General features: G+C 36.4%; 2 protein-coding genes across 5 annotated transcripts; one reads left to right on the forward strand and one right to left on the reverse strand.

Moving 5' to 3' along the window:
• The first annotated feature begins 1,341 nt into the window (after positions 1–1,341).
• Positions 1,342–24,908, forward strand: LOC106873325 (uncharacterized). Of its 4 annotated transcripts, none has more exons than XR_016238712.1 (2): positions 1,342–1,443; positions 8,422–8,737. XR_016238712.1 is itself a non-coding variant. In XM_089343813.1 (2 exons), exon 2 carries the CDS (start codon positions 23,393–23,395, stop codon positions 24,356–24,358), a length of 966 nt encoding a protein of 321 aa, XP_089199939.1. In that variant the 5' UTR covers positions 1,342–1,443; positions 22,734–23,392; the 3' UTR covers positions 24,359–24,908. The 4 variants fall into 4 exon arrangements, 3 of the variants coding, with proteins under 3 accessions (XP_089199939.1, XP_089199940.1, XP_052833419.1); XM_089343813.1 differs by lacking the exon at positions 8,422–8,737 and adding an exon at positions 22,734–24,908; XM_089343814.1 differs by having other exon boundaries at positions 4,928–8,737.
• On the reverse strand, positions 12,412–21,108 carry LOC106873326 (uncharacterized). The gene is made up of 2 exons (XM_014920651.3): positions 20,969–21,108; positions 12,412–18,618 (listed from the first exon to the last, which is right to left on the reverse strand). The coding sequence occupies exon 2, from the start codon at positions 17,845–17,847 to the stop codon at positions 15,739–15,741; it is 2,109 nt and encodes a 702-aa protein (XP_014776137.1). The 5' UTR covers positions 17,848–18,618; positions 20,969–21,108; the 3' UTR covers positions 12,412–15,738.
• Positions 24,909–25,147: the final 239 nt, after the last annotated feature.

Genomic DNA, 25,147 nt, shown 5'->3' on the forward strand with positions numbered 1-25,147 from the left:
AACTCTGCCATTTGAATCCCGACCAACGCCGTGTCTTTCTGCTAGTATCATGTATATCTACAAAATGAAATTTCGAAAAATAAATTGTGACGGCACTTTGTATGTGTGTGCGTTTACCATTTTCCTTTTCGCATCAGATTTCAATGTAATCGTAATTTACACGCTCTGAAATGTGTTTGTAGGAAATTTCATTGAAAAATACCTATTTTTCTGACAGTTAAGAGGAAACAAAAGCAGCATGAGTGAATTTTTCGAAACTCTGCTCCCCACCTACGGGAAAAAATTTTCTTTCAGAACAAATTCCGATATCATCAAAAGCTAAACCATCTGAAATGTATTTGTATAAAAAATAACTGTTTTTCTGAAAGGTGTCAGAAAGCAAATTCAGGTAGGTATGCCAAAATAAGTAACAGTTGCGCATTGAGGTCGATATAATCGACTTACTACATCCTCTTCCGAATTGCTGGTTTTGTGCCAAAATTTGAAATCAATATTATGTATGGAAGAAGGCAGAGAGGTGGCAGAATCGTTAGCACGCCAGACAAAATGCTTAGCGGCATTTTCTCCGTCTTTACGTTCTGAGTTCAAATTCCGCTGCAGTTGACTTTGCCTTTTATCGTTTTAGGAGTCAATGAAATAAGGACCACTTGAGCACTGGAGTCATTGTAATCGACTTACCCCTTTCCCCCGGAATTGCTGGCCTTGTATCAAAATTTGAAACTATATTATTATCAAAGGTGGGCACCGTTAATCGATAAGTTAACTTCGTTAACCATAAACCAAAAAGTAAACTTCGATAACCGTTAATTAGTTATTATTTCCTAATCGATAATTCCAAGCCATTAGCATTAATTTTTATTAGAAAAAAAAAGCCAAAAAGCTAAAGAAATTCAGTTTTTTACTCTAAAACTACCTAAAAACCACCTTTAAAAATTGCCAAAACCATAAAATCTGTTAAAGGAAATTAACGGAAGTTGACTTAAATTAATGGAAGTTTATTATTCCGATAATGATTTCCAAAGTTAACGTGAAAGTTAAATCGTTAACGAAAATGCCAACTTCGTCAATTAACGACGAACGATTTGGTGCCCCCAGTTTTGATTATTATATTAAAAAAGAAAGTGACGAGCTAGCAGAATCGTTTTCATGCCTGGCAAAATGCTTAGCGGCATTTCTTCTGCGATAAATTTTACTTTTCATCCTTTTAGGATCGATGAAATAAATACCAGTTGAGCACTGGAGTCAATTACAATCGACTCACCCCGACCCCGAAATTGCTGGCCTTGTGCCAGAATTCGAAACTAATATTATAAACGAAAGCGATGTCACTTGTACGCAAGCGCAGTAAAGGTGATATCCGCCTTCTTGCCTTTTGTTCTTAGTGTTATGTTTCTCATATCACAATTAAAGTCATATCAATATTCACCTCGATAAAGAATTTCTGTAAGTATTCAGTTATGAAACTATTATATCTGTTAATTAATATTGTATGTTATCGCCTGCATTAACCCATTCATCATCACCTCCACAAAACATACCCTTTTAATATTCCTCGTTAGACGTAGACATCAGTTCTGGTCTCCACCACATTGAAGGATGAAACAAATTTAAACAACACAAATCAATAACCAGCAGTTTTCAACCGGTTTTTTTAACTGCTGGATCCCTTTGATTACTATTTCATTCTGGTGGACCCCCATAACCATTCGATATTTAAAAACTAGCTTTATAGAAACTTGTTTAGGTTGAACTATGTAAAATGTTAGAGAAGTTAAGCTGTTTCTTGCAATACATCTAAAACAAAATTTTTCAGAGGCTCTTAAAATACTATTGGGAATCCCCGAGTGACTATTTTGTTGCATGGACCCTGGTTGAGAAACCCCAGTTCTAGACTATTCTCTAAATGAGGAGTCGGCGAATCGGGGTAGATTACTCCAAGTGGGGTAATGAGGACTCATTGGACATAAGTAGAATCATATAAAAAATCGTAGTCTGGAATCAGAAGGCAGACAGAAAGTTGACTTTTGCAACAGCCCACCTTTGCAAACATGGATTTTCCACCCTAATGAACATAAAAATAAAGAGTAATCGATTGGACACTGAAGACTGTCCAAATTGCTCTGGCATCAAAATGCATCAATTGTGATGTAATTGTAACTAAAATGAAATATCATTTCTCCCAAACCTGAAGTGAAAAATCTTTGTGTTTCGTAATGAGGATATTACGTTATTTTGTCGCATTTGTTTTATATTTATAATTGTATTTTCCATATAAATAAATACAATAAATTTTTTGAATTCAAAGAATCTATGATCGTCTTAGTTTCAAATCAAGGGAGGTAACGTCGGCGTGAATATATATATATTGGGGTAACTGGTTAAAAAAGTTCCTCGACTCCTGCTCCAATTCGACCATATTTTATATATGGACTTCTTTAATTCCTATTTTACTCGGATATACCCTCCTGACGAACGATTCGTTGTTTTAAAAAATTCTATTATAGTTTTTATTAATAATTGTATAAACAAAATTGTTAAAATATTTTGTGTATTGTAGACGTATAACTAATTTATTTGCAAATAAATTTTAACAAAATCTTCTATGGACCCTGGTTCAGAAACACTTTCTATAAGTTAGGATCTCTGATAGTAGAGGAATCTGATACAAATTTGCAGTTTCCGTTTATGAACATATAATACATTGTTTTGTTACTTATCTGTTGAGGCACGAAAGTATGAGGGAGGGACAGGCACAAAAGTATTGCTGTAGAAGAGATATGTGACTATATCAGTACTGAGGAAACGGTAAGGGACTGAGACTTCTGGTGTTTAACTATACATGAGAAGATATGTCGAACTAAGTAAAATCGTGGCCACCCATACATACAGGCATATCCTTCACAGTATGTATGTGTGTGTGTATATATATATATATATATACAGGACACAGATGTGTGTCGATAGCCAGCTGGAGGAGATGTTCTCCTGGGGCTAAAAGCAACAGTAACATCCACCCTTAGGGGTCAGCCACATTTAAGTGGCAAATATACTTCACCTACATATATATATATATATATATATATATATATATATATATATATATATATATATATATAATGAAGAAATAAGTGATATAGATATCCACTTTGTCCAGATCAACCGAGTAGAGCTTCAGGAATATAAGATTGAGGAGAGGAGAAAACAAATTCAAAGGCCAATATATATATTCATTCAATCCATATTAACGAAATTCTCCATATTATACAAGGTACATACATAGATGCATTCATCTATATGATATGTAAAAGTTTTCTAAGAATTTATCAATACATACATATACACGAAAATTTATAAATATATAAAAATTCATACCCATATAAAAATCTACAAACATAAAAATTCATAAATATAAATATATAAAAAATGTAAGTCCATAAATGTTATTGTGAAATCCAAATGAAGTGGATGATAAAATGGATGTAAAATGATTCAGAAGGAGTCTGGAACCTGTATAAAGTCTTATGACTGTTTCGAAAAGGTATAGGTTGCTATGGGTTGACCTAACTCCAACCATAGCAATACTCTATATTTCTCTCATCAGAGTTAATAGAATCACAAGGTTAAAATTTGAAAGGAAAGGTGTGTTACATAAAAATCAAATGTTTAATTGGACCGTTATCTTCAGGCATATGATATTAAACACTGTGTATAATATAAAGTATATTACTATGCTGTTTATAATATAAAGTTTTGGAAGAGTCCATAATATAAAGAAAGGCTAAATTAGAATCCTATGTTTTAATTATTTATGAAAAATTTAAACGTTGAAAGATATTTGTGTCTACAGGTAATTATAACGTCAGATATTTTATTGAGTAAACTATTTTTGTTGGCTCGGATTATGTGGATTGCCTCCTTCCTGCATAAAAATGAATGCATCTATGTATGTACCTTGTATAATATGGAGAATTTCATTAATATGGATTGAATGTATATATCAGCCTTTGAATTTGTTTTCTCCTCTCCTTAATTTTATATATATATATATATATAGAACACTTATTGACCAAAGACAAAAAAAAAATGTTAATTCTGTTACACAGTGTGATGATGATGTATTCTTGTACTTTACTACTATATATAAAATCCTTTTGCATCTAAACTTGCCATGTCAAGCCCAGATATCCTTCTGGTTTTATATTCAAACTGGCCAGATCCATCCTCTCATGCATACCTTACAAAGTCCTTTTAAAAATAAAACAAACACATCAAAATCTGAAATACATGTTTAATTCAAAACAAGAAGACGAAATAAGCGATTACATTTGTCAGTGTAATTTGAATGCTAAAAGGATGAATCTATATCTTGATTGGAAGGAATCATTGGATAAGTTCTCTTGCTTAGTTAAATAACTATACCCTAGTCATGGCCGATGCTGGTGTCACATAGCTGGCACCTGTGCTGGTGGTATGTAATTGGCACCTTCCAAGCATTGGGTTTTGTTGAGGTAATGTGGCACAGAAAGCATTTTATGAGGCCTCACAGAGGCAATGACAGCTGACTGAGACCTTTGGCATTACACCATGCTTGAGAAGAAGACACATCAAGCCAAGTGAAATTGTAGTCATAGCAGATACTAGTGTCATGCAAATGGCACCTGTACTGGTGGCAGGGAAAAGCACCCATTACACTCTCAGAGTAGATGGTGCTTGGAAGAGCATTCAGCTATAGAAACCATGCTAGATCAGACAGGAGCCTGGTGCAGAAATGCAGATTACCAGCCCTAGTCAAACCATCCAACCCATGTCAGCATGGGCAACGGATGTTAATTGATGATGATCTACAGTTTATCTATAGGGCATTGTGATATTGTTGGATATCTACTGTTTAAATATCTTCTATACTGTTGTTTCTTTCTTATTTCAGATTATCAAATAACATTTAAGATTAACCTTTCAAACACTCCATCATCTCTGGGATTGTCTCCACTGTCACTTCTCTGCTGCTACAGAGGAGAAAACTCATACGGTGACATAATGTATGGACAGTGTGCCAAAGGTTAAAGAATTGTTTGCAGCAGATACATCACCATTAGTTATCATCTCTTGATGACTAAAAGGAAAATGTTTCACAGAATTTATATAACCTTGTTTATATAAATTTTGGGTGAATTACAGTGAAATAGATTTTCTGAATGGAAATTAAAAGCAACAATTTTCTACAACTGCAAAAAAACTAATTATGGAATATATATTATGTGAGGAATATGAAACCCAATGTAAAACTATTGATTTTCCTGATGATATAAAGAAAGAGAAAGGGAAAATACCATGTCAGTGTGATATCTGTGGTAAGTTATTCTCTGACAAGAGGCCCCTCAATGAACACAAACGTATTCACAGAAGAGAGAGGTCACATCACTGTGATATCTGTGGTAAATCGTTCTCTCGAAGGATTCATTTGACTGTTCACATACGCATTCACACAGGAGAGAAACCATATCCCTGTGATGTCTGTGGTAAATCGTTCTCAGTAGGGAGCACCCTAACTAAACACAAACGCATTCATACAGGGGAGAAACCATTTCACTGTGACGTCTGCGGTAAATCATTTTCTGGAAGTAGTGACTTGACTCAACATAAGCGCTTTCATACAGGTGAAAAACCATATCAGTGTGATATCTGTAGTAAATCATTCTCACAAAGTACTCACTTGACTGTACACAGGCGTATTCACACAGGGGAAAAACCATATCAGTGTAATATCTGTGGTAAATCGTTCGCTGAAAGCAGTCCCTTAACTGTTCATAAGCGCATTCATACAGGAGAGAAACCATTTCACTGTGATGTCTGTAACAAATCATTTTCTCAAAGTAGTGATTTAGCTGGTCACAAACGTATTCATACAGGAGAGAAACTATATCTATGTGATATTTGTGGTAAATCTTTCTCTTGCTTAAATGGCTTAAATATTCATAAATATGTTCATTCTGAAAAGAAGCCATCTGACTGTGATATCTGTGGTAAATCATTTTCGTATAATTACTTAAAGAGACATAAACTTAAGCATAGAGTTTAGAAACCATATCAGTATGTCATCATCATTTAACATCCATTTTCTATGCTCGCGTGGGTTTGACGATTTGACTGAAAGCTGGTAAACCGGGGAGCTAAACCAGATTCCAATCTGATTTGGCATGGTTCCTATGGCTGGATGCCCTTCCTAACACCAAGAGTCTAGTGAGTGTTTTTTATGTGCCTTTGATGTGACACCGGCATCAATCTCACTTGGCTTGACAGGTCTTCAGAAGCACGGTATATCGCCAAAGTTCTCAGTCACCTGTCCCTGCGTCCATGAGGCCCAAAGCTCAAATGGTGCTTTTTACATACCACCAGCACAAGTGCCAGTCAGATGACTCTAGCATTGGCCACGACTTCAATTTCAAATTGACAGGTTTTCTAAAGCACAACATATCACCCAACGTTTGAAGGGTGCTTTTTATGTGCCAGCTAAACAACACTGGCATCAGCCTTATCATCAGTTGTTCAAGTTTCTGTCTATGATAATGAGGTTATTGTCAGGTGTTGACGGAGTCTGCTGAAAGATCTCATAAAGGAACTCCTGTATTTCTGACAGTCTTGTCATCAGTAGGGGTAGAAGCTGTCTGAACTTTGCCCAGGCAATTCTTATTCTAGTGGTAACACTCTCTGAGCATCCACCTCCACTACTGTCTTGGTCCCCTAAGTAGCAGAAACTACCAACTACTTCTAGTTTTTCCCCCTGGCATGTGATGGAATCTGTTTTCTGAGCATCTGTGATGTTTATTGCCCCTGTGCATCTGCCACACACGAAAGCTATCTTCCCAGTTAATCTTCCTTTGATGTTGCTGCACCTCTTATGTATCCATAGCTTACATTTATGGAGTTTCTACTTACACCTTTTCTACAGATTGAGCAGGGTCACCTACCTGAAGGGGTGTGTGGTGTGTTCGCCTTCCTGCTTACTAGAACTTTGGTCTTTGCAACATTGACTTTATGGTCCTTCAACCTTGCTTCCATGCCTGGAATTTCTTCTCTAGTTCTGGTACTGATTCTGCTATGAGGGCCAGGTCATCAGCATAGAGGAGCTCCCAGGGGCAACCTGTCTTGAATTCCTCTGGTATTGCCTGGAGGACTACCTGGAATTCTTCACTATACTCATTGCCAACCCTAACCTTATTAATGGCGTCTCTGTGGAGGGCCTGTATAGCCCTTATTAACCATTCATCAATCCCCAGCTTCCGCATCACCCACCAGATAAAGGATCAGGGGATCCTGTTAAAGGCTTTCTCCAAATCCACAAAAGCCAAGTATAGGGGGTTTATCTTTGGCTAGGTGTTTCTCCTGCATTTGCTGTACCAGGAATATAGCATCAGTGGTGCTTCTACCTGGCACAAAACCGAACTGCATCTCATCTAAGCGGACTCTCTCCTTAATTAGTTGGGCTGTGACCTTCATCACCTGATCCAGCAGTTTGATACCCCTGTAGTTATTTCTATCTAAAGCATCACCTTTACCCCTGTAGCAGTTGACTATGGTGCTGCTATGCCAGTCATTGAGTATGACTCCATCATGAACTACCTGGTTTACAATACGGGTGACTAGGCCATAGCTCACACCACCAGATGTTTTAAGCATCTCAGCAGTGATTCCTAATGGGCTGGGGGCTTTTCCTGGATTCATACCCTTAATTGCTTTATCTACCAGGGAGCTGTCTATTCAGATAGCTGGTCCCTCTACTGGGTCAACATTTGGCAGGCTCCCCTCCTCCCATTCATTCTCCACATTCAGCAGTCTTTCATAATGGCGCTTCTCCAAGCCTCTTTCTTTTCAGAATCATTAAAAGCAAGTGCACCATCATCCATGTGGACACATTTCTCTCCTGTGACATCACAGTTTTGTCTCACACACTGTCTTGCAATCCGAAATACTTCAGTTCTTTGACCCTCACATCACTGGACATCATCTTGAATAATTTCACCATCAATGTCTGCCTAAGTAAATCCTTCAAAATCATTGTCTGAGTCAGAATCAAACAAGATTTCTTTCAGAAAAGCTTCAAATGCAGGAGTGGCCATTTACATTCAGTAAAAATAAAATCTAAAAGAAACTGCAATCGATTTTGAAGATTGGTTACCTCGTGCTTAGAATATAAACAATGAAAATAACACCAGAAAAGAAAAGTTTAGCCTCATTCTGAATCAAACGTACCCTGTTTATTGGAAATAAACTTAGCAATGTGACAAAATGCAGCTACAAGGAAAGAAACTCATGTGGAGAACAGTGCAGAGAAGGTTTAAAATTCATCCTACAAGATAAATATACATGACTATACAACCCCTTCTTTCATACTTTAACCTCTTATCTCCCTCTTTAATGTAGCTCTGCTCAGTCGAAGGGGATTTCAGTCTTGCACGCTGCATAGTAGCTTCATTGGTACTAGTATCATGACAAAAGCACCCAGTGCACTAAGTGAAGTGATTGGTGTTAGCAAGGCCACCCAGCTGCAGAAGCAATGCCAGAGTAAATACTAGAAGACAAAGCAGTCCCTGGACCTGTCAACATGTTCAAGCCATGCGATCTTTGAAGGTGGAAATTAGATGATGATTATGCTTTGGCACAGGAAAAATGATATGACTGATAACAATATTTCATATTTTCTGTAGCTATATATACAATAAAAGATGATATCATTGAACAGTTGTTATGTCGTAAATAAATATACAAAATGAAAAAAGAAAATACTTCAGTGTTGTTTTCACTTCTGCTTCTTGTCTCTACTCTCTTTCACTCTCACAAACTTACCTAACTACCCATCTGTCCTCAATTCTTTGTCCATAGTCTCTCTAAATCTAACATCTTGTACCTTGAGCATTCCACAGACACACATACCTTTAATGTAGTTCTCAGGGAGATTCAGTGTGACAAGGCTGGCCTTTTGAATTTCAGGTACAATTCATTTTTATTAGCTGAGTGGACTGGAGTAACAAGAAATGTCTTGATCGAGGACAACACACTGCCTGGAATTGAACTCACAACCTTAAAATTATGAGCCAAATTCCATAGCCACTTAGCCATATGCACTGTTTACCATAAATACCATATATTTATAAAGGTCCTTTCTTTTGAAGTTTAACTTTATCTCTGAGCAGAACGTCCTTCCCAAATTTAGCCCCACTCAGTTGAAGAGAACCTTTGTCTTCGAAGCTGAGTAGAAACTGTATTTTTACCTGTTTTCGGGCGAGATCGTTGCCAGTGCCCCTGGACTGGCTCTTGTGCGGGTGGCACATAAAATACACCATCTTGAGCGTGGCCGTTGCCAGTACCGCCCGACTGGCCTTCGTGCGGGTGACATGTAAAAGCACCCACTACACTCTCTGAGTGGTTGGCGTTAGGAAGGGCATCCAGCTGTAGAAACTCTGCCAAATCAGATTGGAGCCTGGTGTAGCCATCTGGTTTCACCAGTCCTCAGTCAAATCGTCCAACCCATGCTAGCATGGAAAGCGGACGTTAAACGATGATGATGATGTCATGACTAAAGCACCCAGTACATTCTGAAATGATTTGTGTTAGAAAAGGCACCCAACTGAAGAAACAAGGCATTTGAAGGAGAACATTCAACGAAAGTGACCAGATCTGTGGAGCATGATGAGTTGGATTCTTCATGAAGACAATGCACCATCACTAAGCTCTCTTCACTTGTGAGTTTCTCACCAAAAACAACATGGTATCATTCCACACCTGCCCTATTCACCAGATTTAGCATCTGTAGACTTCCATCTCTTCCCCAAAATGAAAATGCAGCTCAAATGTCGCCATTTTAACACTGTTGTCGAGGAGACCCAGAGTGAATTACAGAAAGTCCTCAACTTGCTTATGGAAAATGACTCCTAGGCTGGATTCCAAAAGTGGCAGGAACGCCAGGACCGATGTATGACTGCGGAAGGTGACTATTTTGAAGGAGATGATGTTAAAATTTAGGTAAATGAGTTATTTTTTATTAAAAGTAACCAGTCCTGGAGTCTTTTGATACCACCTCGTATAATGACTTTTTAAAGTTATTTCTACAGATGTTCTATAGGAATAAGAGCCAGCACTGAGAATTATGATCTTTCGTATATAAATATGTTTATGTAAATGATACTTGGTAGTGTATTCATTTAACATCTGCCAAGCTGGAATAGGTTGGACAGTTTGACAGGAGTTGACCAGGTAGAAGACTACCTCAGGCTACTGTCTCTGCTTTGGCAGGGTTTTTTCTGGCTGGATGCTCTTCCTCACACCAACCACCCTGCAGAGTAGACTGAATGCTTTTTACATGGCACCAACACAGGTGAGGTCAGTTTTGGCATGGTTTTTACAGCTGAATGCCTTCCAATTGCCAACCACTCCACAGTGTGGACTGGATGCATTTCATGTGGCATCAACACTGGTAGGGTCACTAAGTAACTTGCAAAACAAGGAATTTTTTGCGAGGAGAGAGGATATTGGAGGAGGTGATCATGTGTCAGATGATGAAAAGTCAGGTTACAGAGAAACACGGACACCTGTCTTGCTATTAATATATAGAGGGTGAGCCAAAAGTAGGTGGACAATAAAAAAACACCAAAAACATAGTTGCAACATAGTTATAATAAACAATTGCATTAATACAGCTCGTACATAAACCTATTCCAAATACTGTCCACCTACTTTTGGCTCACCCTGTATGTACCAGTTGCCAGGAATATGTTTAATATGTAAAATTGATATATCCAAATGTGTAACAGTGCTAAATTTAGTGGCTATTTAACCCTTCAGCATTCAGATTATACTGTCAAATACAATGCTTATTTATTCAAATTGTTTTGAATTAATCCTGGATTATCTCATAGCTTCAAGATTTCAATGATGTGATTGTTGGTTTTCAAAATGACATTGTAGGGGAGGTGTAAGAGACAAGACCCAGCCTGTTTGGACATGAAACAGGTAGAATATTTAGGTTGGATATGGCTGGTTTAAATGCTAAAGGGTTAAGCAATGTGTTCATTGGTGATTAATGAATTGGATGTGGTACCAAAGTAACTCCTGAAATATACATTTTCACCCATTACCTATTTTTCTATTTTTGATTGCACTGTTTACAGAGACATATTCATATACACATTGTCATAACTTTCAGAGATAGCTTTAATTTTTCCATTGTGTCGGACAGTCGTTCTCTTTTAGTGCCTTATTATTTAACACACTCACTGGTTCGATTTCCACTCATTTATTTATTTTTTAATTTTTGTTGCATCTTGTAACCTTTACAATAGTCATTGATACTCTTTAATTTTTCTAGAAAGTTGGTATTGATAACTTTAAAAAGTGATTGAATCACACTGCTAAACACAGTAGGACACAGTATTGACTTATAAAAGACTTGGTTGTATATTATAGTTACATAACAAAATACAGTGTCTCTATGAGCAATTAATATGCACATAACATTTGTCAGGAATATGTTTAATATGTTAAGTTGGTATATCCATTTGTGTCATACCACAAAATTTAGTGGCTATTTAAACAATGTTTTTATGGATGGCTAATGGGTTGGATGTGGTACTGAAGAAGGAAAAGACCTCCTGAAATATGCATATTTGCTCATCAGCTATTTTTCTATCTTCAATCACATTGTTTGCATAGATGTATTTGTATATGCATCATTGTAACTTTCAGAGGTAGCTTTAAATTGTCTAGAAAATCTGTAAAGATAATTTTAAAAAGTGATTGAATCACACTGCTAACATGAAAGTAGGACACAGTCTTGACTCGTAAAGCTTTTAACAGACTTAGTAGTTTATTACAGTTGCATAACAAAATACGGAGTCCTCACCAGCAATTAATATATATGTAGTGACCAACTATTTAAACAATGTTTTTGTTGATGGTGAATGGGTTGGATGTGGTGCTGAAGAAAGAGCAAGAACTGAAATATAAATGTATATATATATATTTATATATACACACACCCATTTCCTATATTTTTCTATCTTCAGTCGCATTGTTTTCATAGATATATTCATATATGCATCATCGTAAATTTCAGTACTGGCTATAATTTCTATAGGAAATCTGTAGAGATAACCTTTATAAAGTGACTGAAATGCATTGCTAACATAAGCCTTTAATATACTTGTCCCTATTAGCAAGGTAATTTTTCCATGAACCAGGGGATCATGCTCATAATGGAATACAATGAAGTGCATAATATTGTTACAAACGCCGCACGCGCAAGACCTTCGTTGAGAAAACTTGCGTGCGCAACGACGGCGCTCAGTGAATCAGGATGTCCACAAAGCCTGCGAAGCACGTAACGATGACAAACAAAAAGAAATAACAGACCATACGTTGCATAGTCAAACAACTTTTTTTTCAAAACAAAACAAATACATTCAATTACAATAGTTCTTGCTTTTAAAATAACACATTTAACAAAGTTTCCAAACATTTAACATTACAAAGTTTCTTTTCTTTTCAACCATCCAACATCACAAAGTTTTTCAATCATTTTACATCACAAAGTTCGTTTATCAGGAGTCATTAACAAAGTTCTTTTGTTTCTTTTCTTTTTACAACACAGTTAACAAGAGTTCTTTTTTTTTTTCTCTTCTTTTCTTTTAAAAACATTTAACAACAGTTAACAGAGTTCTTTCTTTTCTTCACAAAAACATATAACAACACAAGTACATTTTCTTTAAAAATATAAGCAAACATTTACCGTAACAAATTACTTCTTCCAACCAACGCAGTCTCCCACTACATCACTTTGCCACAACAGTTCCCTCTCTCTCACTGACTCTATCCATTTTGCTGACTGGTACCTTCTGTCAATAGCCGCTCTCTCTCAGTGTCTATCACCGACTACTCTGTCCATCTGGCTTCTTCACTCCACTTGTTCTTCACCGACTGACCGCCTTTACACCGACTAGGGTTCCAAATCTATGCTCCTGTATTTATGACAGATAATCAGCCAGAAAGATAGACATACCGTAGCTCACAGTGCTGCGTTCCCCCCTCCAAAGCTGGGTCGGTTTACTCACAGTTCCTATCTGCTTTTAAACTTTCGATGACCGGAAAGGGTCAGAGATCACATTCCTACGGCCATAAATAACCGTGCTCGTTGACAGGACAAAGGAAATACCACTGTCCTGAACAACTAGAGCACAGTTTCAAACCCAACTCGTGGAAGAGGGACATAACGTTTTTTTGGCGTTCATATCAATATATAATTTAATTATTACATATATATTTAACTATTACACATATAATATATACATATTTAACTATTACATATACTAGCAGAAAGATCGTCCTCTGGACGGTTTTCTGCTGGCCCCCTGATGATATTTTTACATTTGATTCCCGGTTCTAATAATTTTTATATTTTACGTCTAATTATTTCTTTGTATAATAGGGCTTACTTGCTTAGTATACATGTTGAAGTGAATCTAACGGTTTTTGTGTTTCTTAAATGGCGTATAAACATCTTCCATGCTGCAATTGTTTTCGTTCCAGCACACGATCTCAGATCAGGTCACTTGCTATGCAAGTACATTTCCCTATATATATATATATATATATATATATATATATAAAATATATAGTTTTAGGGAAAATAACCAAGTTTCAAGAACTCATCGATGAAAATCCACTATCACATATAGAAAAATTAACAATTTTTGAAAATTAGTTATGAAACACGTGTAATCATTTTATTATATTTATCTTATGATATTTACTTTGTATTATATTATACTCATTTATTGTGCTTTTAATTATTAATTTTTCTATATGTGACAGTGGATTTTCATTGATGAGTTCATGAACCTTGGTTCTTTTCCCTAAAACTATATATTTATATATATATTTTATCTATAAAGCTCAATTTAATTTTAATTTTTTATAAATTGATTTTAATTGAGTTTTTACCTGTAATTTTGGATTTTGTCCCTAATATTATTATTATTATTATATATATATATATATATATATATATTTCTCCAAAATCATGGAGTAGGAGTAAATGGTGAGGGGAGAGGAGAAGAAATAGTAATTCAGTCAAGGAGAAGTAGTGAGAGTAATAGCCATGACTGAGAAGGAGTGAGAGAAAGTATTAGCAATGAGAGAGAGGAAGTGGTAAGAAGAGCATCAGGTATCTTCTACTATAATAACTCTGTATTTCTCAGATACAATATATGAATGAGAAAGGAAGGGGTGATCCACTGATGGAAGTGGGATGGTAAAAAGTCAATGGTGAAACAAAAATCAGTGCTTCAACTCTGTGTGAGTATATGTGTGTGTGTGTGTGTGTGTAAAGGGGAGGAATGTGAATATTTGTGTATGTGTATGTGTGTTTGTCTAAAATATATTTATATATCTGAGCGAGTGTATGTGTGTTTGTGTATGATTATTTAGGGCAGCAGACTTGCAGTCATAGGATCGCGGTTTCGATTCCCAGACAGGGCCTTGTGAGTGTTTATTGAGCGAAATCACCTAAAGCTCCACGAGGCTCCGGCAGGGGATGGTGGCAAACCCTGCTGTACTCTTCCGTCACAACTTTCTCTCACTCTTACTTCCTGTTTCTGTTGTGCCTGTAATTCAAAGGGTCAGCCTTGTCACACTGTGTCACGCTGAATATCCCTGAGAACTACGTTGAGGGTACACGTGTCTGTGGAGTGCTCAGCCACTTACACGTTCATTTCACGAGCAGGCTGTTCCGTTGATCGGATCAACTGGAACATATAAAATGCAAAAACATCCTGAAGACTGCAATCTATATATATATAAAAATGAGAATGTGTGTCTGTCTATCTGTCTGTGTGAATCCCTAAAACTCGAGAACTACACAACCAATTTCATTCAAATTTTACACATGCCTTACTTAGGGTCCCGGTTGTGTTTTAGTTAAAAAAAATTTTTAACTTCTTGCATAGTTCAAGCCCACAGCAACAATATCTCTCCCATTATTTAAGTATTACGTGTCAAAAGTGAAACAAAAACACTCATGTCAAATACTTTCACTTTAAAAATGAAACTATTCCACTAACTGAAACAATCACATTTCGATACTGTATTGACAGATACTTTCACTTTAATGGTGTATATATACTTATATATATAGAGAGAGATGTATATGTATACATATAGATGTATATGTACACGTATATGTATAGATATAGATCTATATGCATACAAATGTGTAGATGTATATATATAGATGTACATGTAATATGTACACATATACATGCATACAGATATCTATACATATATACACCCATCACACATTAGTCATTTGTTTTCTTATCCAAAACTACGTCAAAAGTACTGAATGGATCTTTATGAAATTTGGAAATTATATTCTATGCATAACGGCCATAACTCCCATGAAAATTCATAGTATCAATAGTATGGGATACGTGTCTCATGATTAGAATTTTTTTAGGGTGTGTAGAGAGGGAAAGAACCCTCATGTACAATTTTCATGAAATTCAAATCAAATGTATTCCAGTTCCTTACAGAAAATATTATAGAAAATTCTCATTCTTCAATTGCATGTAATACTGGCAACGCCGGGTATCTCTGCTAGTAGTCAATAAAATAGAAATAAAACTTGAAAATTTATTCTTTCTGTTGTAGGGGATTAGTAATATCTGTGTATATAGAATGCAGTTACTGTTATATGTGAACAACTTCATGTTTAGTTAAATCACTACTTTGAGAGAATGATTTACCACAGATATCACATTGATGTGGCTTTTCTCCTGTATGAGTACGTTTGTGTTGACTTAAATTACTAGTTTGAGAAAATGATTTACCACAGATATCACAGTGGTATGGTTTTTCTCCTGTATGAGTACGCTTGTGTATAATCAAATAACCAGATTTGGAGAATGATTTACCACAGATATCACAGTGATATGGTTTTTCTCCTGTATGAGTACGTTTGTGCTTAGTCAAGTCACCAGAGAATGACAGACCACAGATATCACAGTGATATGGCTTTTCTCCTGTATGAGTACGTTTGTGTTTAGCCAGGTTACTACTTTGAAAGAATGTCTTACCACAGATATCACAGTGGTATGGCTTCTCTCCTGTATGAATATGTTTGTGTTTGGTTAAGGCACTTCTGTCGGAGAATGATTTATTGCAGATATCACAGTAATATGGTTTCTCTCCTGTATGAATGCGTTCATGTCTTGTTAAGTTACTTCTTTCAGAGAATGATTTACTACAGATATCACAGTGGTATGGTTTTTCGCCAGTATGGATTCGTTTGTGATTAGTTACATGGCCAACTACAGAGAATGTTTTACCGCAGATATCGCAGTGATATGGTTTTTCTCCTGTATGAGTGCGTTTGTGGTTAGTCAAGTCACCAGAGAATGATTTACCACAGATATCACAGTGATATGGTTTTTCTCCTGTGTGAGTACGTTTATGTTTAGAGAGATCATCATTTCTAGGGAATGATTTACCACAGATATCACAGTGATATGGTTTTTCTCCTGTATGAGTACGTTTGTGGTTAGTCAAGTCACCAGAGAATGACTGACCACAGATATCACAGTGATATGGCTTCTCACCAGTATGAATACGTTTGTGTGTAGCCAGGTTACTACTTTGCGAGAATGATTTACTACAAATATCACAGTGATACGGTTTCTCTCCTGTATGAATATGTTTGTGTTTAGCCAGGTTACTACTTTGCGAGAATGATTTATTGCAGATATCACAGTAATATGGTTTCTCTCCTGTATGAATGCATTTATGTCTTGTTAAATAATTACTTTGAGAGAATGATTTACTACAGATATCACAATGATAAGGCATCTCTCCTGTATGAATACGTTTGTGTTTTGTTAAACCATTATTTTCAGAGAATGTCTTACCACAGATATCACAGTGATACGGTTTCTCGGCTGTATGAATATGTTTATGTTTGGTTAAGGCACTTCTGTCGGAGAATGATTTATTGCAGATATCACAGTAATATGGTTTCTCTCCTGTATGAATGCGTTCATGTCTTGTTAAGTTACTTCTTTCAGAGAATGATTTACTACAGATATCACAGTGGTATGGTTTTTCACCAGTATGGATTCGTTTGTGATTAGTTACATGGCCAATTACAGAGAATGTTTTACCGCAGATATCACAGTGATATGGTTTTTCTCTTGTATGAGTGCGTTTGTGGTTAGTTAAGTGCACATTAAGAGAGAACAACTTACCACAGATATCACAGTGGTATCGCTTTTCTCCAGAATGAACACGTTTATGATAAATCAAGTTTTCATTACAAGAGAAGAATTTACCACAGATGTCACAGTGATATGGTTTTTCTCCTGTATGAATGTTTTTGTGAGAAGTTAAATTGCATTTCTGAGTGAATGACTTGCCACAGATATCACAGTGATATGGTTTCTCTCCTGTATGAATATGTTTATGAGTAGTTAAACGTGAATTATGAGAGAAAAATGTACCACAAATATCACACTGATATGGTTTTTCTCCTGTATGGATGTGTTTGTGAGTAGTTAAATTGCATTTCTGAGAGAACGATTTACCACAGATGTCGCAGTGAAATGGTTCTTCTCCTGTGTGAGTACGTCTGTGAGTTGTGAGGTGAAATTTTTGGGAGAACAGTTTACCACAGATGTCACAGTGGTAGGATGTTTTACCTTTCTTTTTTGTTATATCATCAGAAGAATCCATTGTTTTTACTGTACATTTAACCTCATTCATACACAATTCATTTTCCATAGCTTTTCGTATTTCCCAAAAATACATGGATGTTTTCTAATCATTCCGTTTTTATATCTTAAATATTTCATCTGCTATTCTTTCCAAAGACGTGGAGGTGCATGGCTCAGTGGTTAGGGCATTCAGCTCATAAGTTTGATTCCTAGTGGTGCATTGTATCCTTGAGCAAGACACTTTGCTTCATATTGCTCCAGTCCAATCAGCTGGAAAAAATGAGTTGTACCTGTATTTCAAAGGGCTGGCAGCCTTGTCACATTCTGAATCTCCCTGAGAACTACATTAAGGGGTCACGTGTCTGTGGATTGCTCAGCCACTTGCACATCGATTTTATAAACAGGGTGTTGCGTTGATCGGATCAACTGGAATTCTCGTCATAGTAACAGATGGAGTGCCAGTTATTTCCCACTAATGTGATCTTTCTTGATATCCAAATATACTGCAAACTCTGTAGTAAATTTTTCCAATTAAGAATATAAAATCATTTCATAAATTCTGCAGAAGAAATATTTCACAGTCATTCACAACAAATTTGTCCATGAGTAAAACATTTCATTCCAAATTGTTCACTCAGCTGATAAAACTGAGTTACCCTGCAATGAACTGGTATCCCTCCAGGGAGGAATATGTACACCAAAGAAACCAGGAAACCAACTTTATGCTCCTTAAGGAGTAATATGGATTAACCATTCACCACAGGGTTATATCTCTCGTGAGTCACATTGTTGATGATGTGTAATATTTAAAAGATGATAAATGGTGATACAAGCCATCTTTTAATCTGCAATGTCATCTGGTATTCTGAAATAATAAAGAAAACAACAGTGTAAGATATAATAGAGGATACTTGAAGTACAACAGTGGAAATTTAACTACATTTCTGTACAAATAATCTGCAGAAATTAGGTTGGAACAAAAAGTGTGTACTGTTTTTTTTTTTAAGTAAAACTCAAAAACAATATTTAGATATTTGCACAATTCTTTATTTAACCATGTTTTGTACCATTACCTGTCACCATCTTTAAGGGAGTTTCTTGATTTCCTCTGCCCAGAATGAGGCATCTTTTGGGGTTAGGGTTAGGGTTTTTACTCTTTTGAAGAATTGAAGTTCTCCCCACTAAGAGTATTTCGAAGGGATCAAAAGGAATGGTAATCTGAAGGTGCAAGACCAGGTGAGTAGAGTGGATGTGATAGGACATCCTAGCCAAGCTGTACCAATTTCTGTGGCATCTGCAAGGAAACATGAAGTGTGTTGTTGTCCTGAGGAAAGTCAACACACTTCTGACTGTTCAATTCACAATGTTTTCCATCAAATGCCTCCTCTAATTGGGCTAATTGGGAATAATGACACTGGGTAACACGATTTTTGTCCTTGGGTAGCAACTGTTATTTCCTATTTGATTACCCTCAGAAAGTATGAAAAATGTCCAATATTTCCTGCAAATTTTACTTTTATTTAAACCCCAAAGAATCCCTGCCAACACATGGCTATGACGCTTCCCCACTACTTCTGCTCATCATCAGAGATGCACATATTGTCAGCCACTAAGAGACATGCTCAACTGGTTAAGGTCAAACAACTGACAAGCAAATTTGTGGTACTGAGCAGAAATATTTGCTACAAAGATATTTCTGCTTGGACAACTCAGTACAGAATCTGTCTGAAACGTAATGGAAAATAGGCAAATTTCAAGACATTGATGTCCAACTGACAAAAGCAAGGTTTGAAGGGAATGGTAGTGATTTCCTTTGATTTCGAGACAGAAGCAAACAAGAAAGAACACTTACAGACCAAAGACAAAAAGAAAGTCAAAATGGTCTAAATTCAACATATGATTTTGCAGATGGAGCTAAAAGTCCACAATGCCCTTCCAATTCCACCAGATACAGAGCATCACCTTCTTTGGATGCTAACTGGCTTTTGGAGGGATTAAAAGAGGTTCATTTCATTTTCTCCAAGATCTTTTTTCACTCCACTTTTTTGTAAACATGCTATTTTTAGCATCACCTGTGATCATTGTTTTCGAAAATGGAGTTTTGCTGCATTTGAGAAGTGAATCACAGAGGGAAATGCAGCCCTTCTTTTTTTTTTTTTCTTTTTTTTTCTTTTTGTTAAATTATGTGACACCCAAGCACCATAATGGTGGTTCGTGTATCCAAGTTTTTCTAAATGCCTTATAATGCTCATATGACATATGTGGAATATCTCTGTGATGTTTTCTCTTGTGTGACCTGAATTACTTTTGATCAGCATTTCAATTTGGTCATCATCAGTGACTGTAGGCTTGCCAGAACATAAGGGCCATTTAGCTATTGCTTTTAGCACATCTCACGACCACCTGATACCTTCTTCGTTCATTCTGACATGAATTGATGTTTTTCAATATTTTCTCTTCAGAAACATATTTAATGGAACGATGCAGCATTGAAGACTGGTCAATTGCTGGGATTTAAGCAAAAAATTCGGACTGTCCGTATTTTAAACTCTGATTTTAAAAAATATTTGTAATAGAATGGAACTTTTAAGATTTATGGTAGCAGGGAGTAAAAATTAAAAGAAACGAGGAAGGTATCGGGTGGTCGTGGGATGTGCTAAAAATAACAGCTAAATCGCCCTTAAATCACACACACACAATTCTTTGCATATTTGTATGAATTTCCGAATGTAGTACTCAACTTTGCAAAAGGTTTTCCGAAAATTCTTAAAACTAAAAAAGTTATGAGGGGTTATATGGCGTGCTGGCGATCTTTCGATACCAGTACGAAATATCGGCCTTTTCCGTAAAAAGTGCCTTAGGCGATCTTTACCAAAGATCGGCCTTTTCCGTAAAAAGTGTTGGAGGGAAAGAGGGTTACAGATAGGGTTTGGGTTAGGGAATTCCCTCCCTAACCGTAACCCTAACACCCGAGTGAAGATCGTGTGAGTATTACGGAAAAGGCCGATATTTCGTACTGGTATCGAAAGATCGCCGGCGTGCTTAACTAGAATTTCGCGAAAGTTTTAAAGGTTCATGGACGTAAAAGATGATGGATATATAAAAGGTTTATGGATATGAAAGAGAAGTAGACAGATCGAAGGGCAGGTCGATAGACAGGCAGTTTAACATACAAGTCACGTGACTTGTAGAGAACCTTATAAAACGATACTTACCTAATTATGCAATTATAAAATGTAATAATGAGAGCTATATCGAAGGAAGGCAAATTGATAAACTATATTTATCATACTTCTAATGATCAACCTGTGTAATTAATTAATTAGCGGAGTTAATTACCAAGGCAACGTAAACATGTTTGCAACGTTCCTGAATTTACTGAAGAGTGAAAGATGACATGACGGAAGTGACATTGACTGCATACGAAAAACTGACCTCTAATCACTAGAGATTGCTAAAACAGTTTCCTGTTGTTGTTGGTGTTGGTTCAGTGGATTGGATTTGTTGTAGAATATTGAAAGAATATTGTCTAATTCATAGAATAATTGAAACGGAATAACAACTGGTGGGGGAGAAAAAACAAAGCAAACAAAGAGAACGTTAACGATGAAGGTGACGCGTTGACTTGGAAAGATGGGAAACAGAAATTGATGGAGAAATACAAGTAAGTCTTTTTACTCAGCGACTGATTTGTAGCTCGCAGCGATCTTTCGCAGATGGTATATCAAAACTGAAACTATTTGTTCGGTAGTTTCCGTAAGAAAATGTTTAATCAATTTTTTTTTCTTTCAGCAAAATCACTTGTGTTCATGTATCTTTTTGTGTATGTATGGCTATCTTTCGATAAAGTATATGTATGTATATACGTGCATGTATGTTTGTGTATGTAAGTAATCTATATGTGTATATATGTATGTGTTTATATGCATTGCAGAAATATATGTTAACACAGAACGCACTCAATCTCATAGATCTTTGACTAGTTTCAGTCATTTTGACTGCGGTCATGCTGGAGCAGCGCTGTAATGGGTTTCAGTTGAAGGAATTGACAACAGGACTTACTTATTGTAAGCCTAGTACTTATTCGGCACTATCATAAAGAAGTGAAAGTGCTCGCTGCTAGTGAAGTATCTGTCTGTCTGTCTGCATGCCTGTGGCCGGAGCGAGCTATATGTCTGTCTGTCTGTCTCTCTATCTATCTATCTATCTATTACTCGAAAGTTCGCGCGTCCGCGCTAGCTAGTCGTGAGTGGTCGATCCTATTATTTTTAAACTTCAAACTTCATTTGTTTTCTATTTTGATAAATTCTCTCTGTTGAAAATTATATTTTTATATTTTAAATAATTTGCAATTTCAGGAAATATGTTTTTATATTAAATTTGTGTTTTCTACTCACGACTAGCTAGCGCGGACGCGCGAACTTTCGAGTAATAGATAGATAGAGAGAGAGACAGACAGACAGACATATAGCTCGCTCCGGCCAGTCATGGTATTAGCTGTCAGTAGCCAAAGAATCGACAGGCAGACAGACAGATACTTCACTAGCAGTGAGCACTTTCACTTCTGACAGCTAATAGCATGATAGTGCCACTTATTCTATCAGACACTTTTGCTGAACCGCTAAGTTACAGAGACATAAACATTAGTTAAGTGATGATAAGGGGACATACATATATACGACGGGCTTCTTTCAGTTTCCGTCTGCCAAATCTTCTCACAAGGCTTTGGTCGGTGCGAGACTATAGTAGACACTTGCTTAAGGTACCACACAGTGGGAATGAACCCAGAGCCATCAGTTTGGGAAGTATGCTTCTCGCCACACAGCCACGCCCGCTTAGAAAAAAAATAAAATAAAAAGTGAAATTCAATTGAATCAAGTAATTGGTTTTATGTACAGTTTATCTCTTTAAAAATGTTGTAAAATGTCCACTTTTTATGCCTCCTCTGTATCTTATTCTGCTGTTTCTCTCTTTTTTCAGATCTTCAGTTGACATTGACATCAAGGAGTAGTTGACATCAGAGAGATGCATCGTCCATATTTATCATCATCTAAAGATTGAAAGGAAAATGTTGTACCAAAAAAACAATATAAACGTGTTTAATTAATTCTGTCGTGAATTAAACTGAAACACTTCTGAAGAAGATAAAACGTTTTCCTTCTTCTTCGTTAGATCCTCATTAAAATTGAACAAACTTACAAAAGTGTCTTACTATATCAATAAAAGTCACAGTTGCTGGAAATAAAGTAATGAAACTATTGCAAGGAATAAACCGTAGAACTGTGAACAAGTGTAATATCTGAATATTGCGAGAAAAGGAACAGAACTTGCATAAGGAACTTACATAAGGATTGAAGAGATAAGAAAATCATGACATCACTGAGATATCTGTAAATTGTCATCCTCTCTAGAAAATTGAACTCGGAAAAAACCATGTAACTGTATTATCTGTGGTTAATCATTCTCTTTTAATCATTATTTAAATAGGCACAAGCTTATTCATACAGGAAGAAAATCATATTACTGAATATATCTGTGGTAAATCCTTCTTTCTAAATCATTGTTTAAATAGCCACAAGCTCATTCATACAGGGACAAAAATCACATTGCTGAAGACATCTGTGGTAAATCATTCGCTCATGGAGATAACTACTCATGAACGTGTTAACGTAGATGAGAAGCTACATCACTGTGATATTTGTGGTAAGTCTTTCTCCCGAAATGGTGAAGTAATTAACCACAGACGCATTCATACAGGAGAGAAACCATATCACTGTGACATCTGTGGTAAATCATTCTCTCATAACGGAAATTTAACAACACACAAGCGTATTCATACGAGAGAGAAACCATACCACTGCGATATTTGTGGTAAATCGTTTTCTCATGGAAACAACTTGACCATTCACAAACGTATACATATAGACGAGAAACCATATCATTGTGATATCTGTAGTAAATCATTCTCTGGAAGTAGTGACTTAACGAGGCATATACGTATTCATACAGGGGAAAAGCCATATTGCTGTGATGTCTGTGGAAAATCATTCTCTCAAAACGTAAATTTAACTGCACACAAGCGCATTCATACTGGAGATAAACCATATCAGTGTGATATCTGTGGTAAATCATTCTGTGATAATGGAGTCTTAACTAAACACAAACGTATTCATTCGGGAGAGAAACCATTTGACTGTGATATCTGTGGTAAATCATTCTCTGAAATTGGTTATATGACTAAACACAAACGTATTCATACAGGTGAGAAGCCATATCAGTGTGATATCTGTACTAAATCATTCTCTCAAAAGAGTGACTTAACTATCCACATTCGTATTCATACAGGAGAGAAGCCATTCCAGTGTGACATCTGTGGTAAATCATTCTCTCGAAATGGTGAAGTAACTGTACACAAGCGTATACACACAGGAGATAAGCCATATCAATGTGATATCTGTGATAAATCATTCTCTCAAAACAGTGATTTAACTATACACAAACGTACTCATTCTGGAGAGAAGCCATATCATTGTGACATCTGTGATAAATCTTTCTCCCAAAAAAGTAACTTGACTAAACACGTAGCCATTCATTCAGATGTGTAAGTTGTATCACTCTCAAAGTTCATTGTTTTAAAGCAGGGGTCGACCTTGTGGTCTGTAATCATACTCCTTACAGTTACCTATACAGGGCAGTGTTCACTGACAGTTGCCCTTCCTAGTGCTGACCCTTTTGTGGAGACACATGGCCTAGTGGTTAGAGCAGTGGACTCGCAGTCGAGGGATCACAGATTTGAATCTTAGACTGGGCAATGTGTGTGTTTATGAGTGAAACACCCAGGCTCCACGCAACTCCGGCAAAAGGTAATGGTGAACTTCTGCTGACTTTTTTGCCACAACTTTCTCTCACTCTTTCCTCCTACATCTAGCAGGTCACCTGCGATGGTCCAGCGTCCATCTAAGTGAGGAACCTAGATGGGAACAGTTGAAGAATAAATGACATTAGAAGTCAGTAAATGGCAACTAACTTGCACGTTATCTGCTGCTACAACTAAACCAAGAACAAAAACTCTCTCAATATTTTGTCGTTGATAGCAACAACAATATTTGTTTCTTGTGTATGAAAAGAATAAAATTTTGTTTATCTACAATCTCATCAAACTCCAGTGTTCTTTTTTGAACAAAGTGTATTGCAAATAATAGAAACAAGACATAAAAGAAAATATTTTACAACAAAATTTAAGGACATATATTCTTTTATCTTTTACTTCTTTCAGTCATTAGGTTGTGGCCATGCTGGAGCACCACCTTGAAGAATTTATAGTTGAATGAACCCATGCCAGTACCTATCAGTGTCTTTTGTTGAACCACTAAGTTACAGGGTTGTAAACACAC

The sequence above is a fragment of the Octopus bimaculoides genome, chromosome 28 (assembly GCF_046866305.1).
Source record: "Octopus bimaculoides isolate indiv1 chromosome 28, ASM4686630v1, whole genome shotgun sequence".
Taxonomy (NCBI): domain Eukaryota; kingdom Metazoa; phylum Mollusca; class Cephalopoda; order Octopoda; family Octopodidae; genus Octopus; species Octopus bimaculoides.